The sequence below is a fragment of the Tachysurus fulvidraco genome, chromosome 7 (assembly GCF_022655615.1).
Source record: "Tachysurus fulvidraco isolate hzauxx_2018 chromosome 7, HZAU_PFXX_2.0, whole genome shotgun sequence".
NCBI lineage: Eukaryota > Metazoa > Chordata > Actinopteri > Siluriformes > Bagridae > Tachysurus > Tachysurus fulvidraco.
In genome coordinates, this window is record NC_062524.1 from 15,705,992 (window position 1) to 15,711,118 (window position 5,127).

Genomic DNA, 5,127 nt, shown 5'->3' on the forward strand with positions numbered 1-5,127 from the left:
TTCGTTTAACAACCTGCCACATGGCACATATTATGCACTGTTCAGTCCAGGAGTGAAAGATTTATTTCCTCTAAAAATCCATCAAATTAACTCTATTAAACAAAGTGCACAACAGTGAGAGGATTGATTTCCTGTTCAGCAGCTACTTCCTGTTTCGAAATTAAATCTAATCAAACCCGAGTGATTCTGGCTGAAGCTTCAGAATAATTACTGTTTGGTCTGATAACTTTATTTTTTAAAGCTGTGTACATTTTCTCGTTATGATTTTTGTGCTTTTTTTGTTTTGTTTCATTAAATTCAGTTTTTTAGAACTGTCTCCTGTCTCACTTCACTGTTCTGTCGAGGACTAATCTTTTCATCAGGTTCATGATTTAAACTGAAACACAACAGAAACTTTACCTTCTCACGTGTACTTTTATTCTTTACACACATTTATTCACTGACTGAGTTCATATATAATGAATTATTTATTACGTCCTTAATCACTTTTCTTTTGATCCCTTTTTCCTCTCACTATTGAAATAAAAGCATCCGGAAAGCTGAATCTGGTCAGTTAAAATGTTTAATACACAACACTATAACATCAGACTGGACAAATTAACAGCAAGGAAACAACAACAACAACAAAAAAAGAGTAAACTAAAATAATAAAAAGGAGTAATAGAGAGAAGTGGCTCCTGTGTCACTTGCAGTATCGATCAGCTTTCATCTTGGCTCTTCTGTTATGGAAAAGAAAAATAAAGAGTCAGACGTATGATCCATCGTTCAGGAGAAAAATATCAACAAATATCTCAAACAATCAACAGTGTAAATGTGTGTTTATGTATGTGTGTGTGAGAGCGTGTGTGTGTATGTGTGAGTGTATGTATGTGTGTGTGTGTGTTAGGGTTCAGGTGAATAATCGATTTGTCATAAATTTTGGATAAAACTGAAAGACTCTAAAATCTGCTCTCTGAGAAAGCCATCCAATAATTCTATGGTCTCCATGGAAACCCAGTGGAGAAACAGGTTTCATGAAGTAAATCTCAGTTCGTCCAGATTCTGTTACAACAACTCAGTTTAATGCACTTTTTCCTCCGATTCCTTCTTCAGATGAAGAATAATGTTGCTTTTCATTAAAACATTTTAATGTGTGTGTTTGTTGATAAAGAGTTTGAGGTGTTTGTGACCTGTCCAGTAAAGTCTCGTGGAATTTGCCTTCAGTCCTGGCTTTCTTCAGCGTGTTGCTGTCCTCCTCGTTCACCCTCAACTTCCTGTCCTGGAAGCTCTGAAACTTCTTCCTGTCGTCCAACACCATGAGAGAACAACATGAAAACTCCTTCATTAGAATCTCACATCACACCTGAGCAGAACTTTTATTTAGACACAAAGAACACTTTCAAAAGTCTTTCACAAGAAACATACAAACACTAATGACCTGCTCACACACTCACTCACACTCACTCACACGTAGTTGATCTCGCAGCTCTTGACGTTTCCTCTGTCCTCGTCTGCGATGTCGTCATTCCTCTTCATCTCTCTCTCAGCACACGAGCGAATCTGAACACGTTCAAATAAAATCAGAACATTTCAGTCTCTCAGCTGTCTGACATTCACACATGGATGAAGAACATGTACAGAGAGATCGTGAAGAACTATAAGGTGGAGCAGGATATGTTTGTAGTGATGTGCAAAGTTTTTGTGAGTTTTTGTGTGAAAGAAAGACAAAACAGATGAAACTGTTACTAGACCTTAATCATCTCTTCTTCACCAGCTGTTTTACTTTTGGCCATAATGTCTCCGCTCTCACTGTACGAAATAAAACAGCTGTTGGCTGCCATCAGAGCCATTTTACCCTGCAGAGAAACCACACACACACACACACACACACACACACACAGAGTGATGGGGCTGCATTCTGATTGGCTGCGTTTAAATGATTGACAGCTGCACTCACGTCCTGGAACACCGGCTCCCACTGCTCCCTGGAGCCGATGGCGTCTGAGCGTCCGATCACGACACCGTCCGAGTTTATACCCAAATATTTACCGTAACCAGACTTTAGAGCTATTCTACACAACAAAAATAAATAAATAAATAAAAGATTAAAAAAAAAATGTATAGATCATCTGAAATAAATCAGATTATTATGAATTTTTCCTCCTTTCCCAGTTCACACACAGACACATTACAGTCACTGAGAGATGATGTTTAGAGGAACCTGGAGTCTGAGAGCTTGATGGCCGTGAACTGCTCCGGTGGATCAGGACCTTCATCGTCTGTATAAGAAATAGATGTAAATGAGTTATAAACAGTTAATTCAGCTTCATAGTGATGATCACAGTAAATACAGCAGGGTTCATAAGAGCTTCTCTAAAGGAAGGAATGACACCAGAGAGAGAGAGAGAGAGAGAGAGAGAGAGAGAGAGAGAGAGAGAGAGAGAGAGAGAGAGAAACAGACAGGCAGACAGAGAGACAGGCAGACAGACAGACAGTTACTCCTCCTCACCTCCTGTATGTGGAGCTCCGATGGTGAACAGTCCTGTATCTAATGCATGTATGTACGACCTGCTGTGCATCTCCATCGCCACTGTACCACTGATCTCACCCAAATTACGCACAACCCACCAGCCACCTGACACACACACAGAATATGAAGAAAGCACGTTTATGGAAACAGGGTGTGTGTGCGTGTCATTGCTGACAGACTAAATAAAAAAAATAGAAAATTCTGAATGTAATTAGTGTAAATGTGATGATAGGATTACTATTAAAAATGCTGTCTACTGAGGATTCTATAACGTATTATATATTATATAATAACATTCAAAATATAGTCATTAATATTAATGTTATTATTAATATTTTAATAATATAAAAAATAGCATAGAAAGAAAATAATAATAATAATAATAATAATAATAATAATACTTGGTATTGTCAAGTATTTCTAGTATAACTTTCAGTGGTATCTGTGTCTCTGTCTGTCTGTCTGTCTATCTATCTATATCTCTGTCTATCAGTCTGTCTGTCTGTCTGTCTATCTATCTATTGGGGGCAGTCGTGGCCTAATGGTTAGAGAGTCTGATTCGTAACCCAAAGGTTGTGGGTTCGAGTCTTGGCCCGGCCATGACTGAAACCCCCCAACGGCTCCCCGGGCGCCGCAGCATAAACTGCCCACTGCTCCGGGTGTGTGTTCACTGCTGTGTGTGCACTTTGGATGGGTTAAATACAGAGAACAAATTCTGAGAATGGGTCACCGTACTTGGCCGTATGTCACGTCACTATCTGTACCTCTGATAATCAGTCCGTCTGTAACTCTGTCCGTCTGTATGTCTGTCTATATCTGTCTGTCTGTCTCTCCTGAGGACGTACCGACCACGTCCACTTTCTCTTCCTCATCACCGCGTTTTCTTTTCTTGTCCTTGTGCTTCTTCTTTTTGCTGGAAAAATAAAATAAAACTAGATTTGTAAAGTTCGTCGTGACAAACTTTGATGTTGGCATTGACGATGCAGGTATTCGCAAAGGCCGGCACTTTTTGGAAGCGAGTGGACATAAGGGTCAGTGTTACTTTTGGAAGAAAGTAAACAGAAAGCTAGGGTGCCAAAACATTTGGAGGTAAGTGGAGATGAGCATGTGATGTTATCAGAATAGCCGTGAGGAAGTTCTCCTCATTGTTCTGAGTGTTTTCATATGTCACATGTCCATGTTGTAAAAGGTTTTTTGATTTCGCATAATTTGGGGGCGGGGCTGCGGGACAACCGAAAGGCCAGTCGGTACACCAATTTAAACCTTTGTTCAGAGTATCACCCTAAAGGAGCTGGCCGGGTTTGGTGTAGATAGTTCGAAAGCTTGCCGAGTTATAAACCTCCAAAGTTTATAATCGGAGTCATGGGGAAAAAGGCCCATTTGAGACCCGGTACCAGAAGTACCGGTACTCGGATCGCTTAAAAAAGTAATAGCAACAAACTTCAGACCAGGTTCTACAACATATCCGAATTTTGTGCATGTGGCTTGAAAGCCCTAGGAGGAGTTACTCTTGATAAATGTTTGTCTAAGCTTAAATAGGAAAACAGAATGTTGGCTTCTACAAAGCCAGCATAATAATAAATTAAACCAAACAGAAGAAAATGGGTTTCGTTCCAAATCGCATGTCATCAGCCGTAGGGTCCCCTAATTATGACGTCACACCCGAGACTTTAAACCCTACCTAGTGTCCTTATGTAGGGAGCAGCACTAGATTGGGACGCAGCCCGCACTAAACGCTAAAACAAACTGTTTATGGCGCCAAGACTACATACGAACAGATAAATAAACTCACCCTTTATCCTTCAGACCTTTAAGCACGAGTTTGGTTGATTTTACGCTAGAATACGCAGCCATGTTACAGTAAATCCCGTGCTAACTACCTAGCAACTCTGCTACGCGTCTGAAAAGTACTTCCGGTCTACGGTGGTCGACAAGGTACCGACTCCCGAGACTGCGATTCTTCTTCTTCTTCTTATGACTTTTTTATGGCGGATGGCAAACCTTTAGGTGCATTTTCCGCCACCAACTGGACTGGAGTGGAGCACTACTAGGCATACACGACTGTCGGATTTCGCCCCCATAGTGACAGTCGCACGTAATGTGCAATATGATCGTGCAGACGACAACATGGGAGAGAAGCTGAAGGCGGCTTGAAGGCCGCTTTACGCAGCAAAAAACAAACAAACAAACAAATGGAAATTAAATTCTATCAAATATTCCGATTTCTTTAATGAATTTTATTATAGAACCATAGATGATACTTTGCTTTGCTTGTTCTTTCAACAGGGATATCACATTGAATGATTCAACACCTACATTTTTTAACTTCATTAATTAGTTTTAACCTTTTTCTTAAATTTTTTTTTACATTTTATTAAAACATGTTCTATGGTTTCTGGCTGATTACAATAAACACATTGGCCTGATTCATGTTTTCCTATTTTAAGCAGAGAATGATTTAATCCAGTATGACCTGTTCATATACGTGAAATAATTGTATCTTCTTTTCTGTTCCTGACAAAATATCTTCCATTTACTACTTGTTGTTGAATATTCTACATAAACCTACCCTTGCTATCACCATTCCATGCCTCTTGCCATTTGTTATTTATGAATTC

At 39.7% G+C, this 5,127-nt stretch overlaps 1 protein-coding gene across 4 annotated transcripts; it reads right to left on the bottom strand.

Moving 5' to 3' along the window:
• Positions 1-544: 544 nt before the first annotated feature.
• Positions 545-4,476, bottom strand: frg1 (FSHD region gene 1). Of its 4 annotated transcripts, none has more exons than XM_047816821.1 (9): positions 4,302-4,476; positions 3,355-3,422; positions 2,489-2,614; positions 2,201-2,258; positions 1,937-2,051; positions 1,731-1,835; positions 1,448-1,539; positions 1,198-1,280; positions 545-719 (listed from the first exon to the last, which is right to left on the bottom strand). In XM_047816821.1, exons 1-9 carry the CDS (start codon positions 4,361-4,363, stop codon positions 706-708), a joined length of 723 nt encoding a protein of 240 aa, XP_047672777.1. In that variant the 5' UTR covers positions 4,364-4,476; the 3' UTR covers positions 545-705. The 4 variants fall into 4 exon arrangements, with proteins under 4 accessions (XP_047672777.1, XP_026990843.1, XP_026990844.1 ...); XM_027135042.2 differs by having other exon boundaries at positions 1,170-1,280; positions 4,302-4,475; XM_027135043.2 differs by lacking the exon at positions 545-719 and having other exon boundaries at positions 1,170-1,280; positions 1,444-1,539; positions 4,302-4,475.
• Between the last annotated feature and the right edge of the window lie 651 nt (positions 4,477-5,127).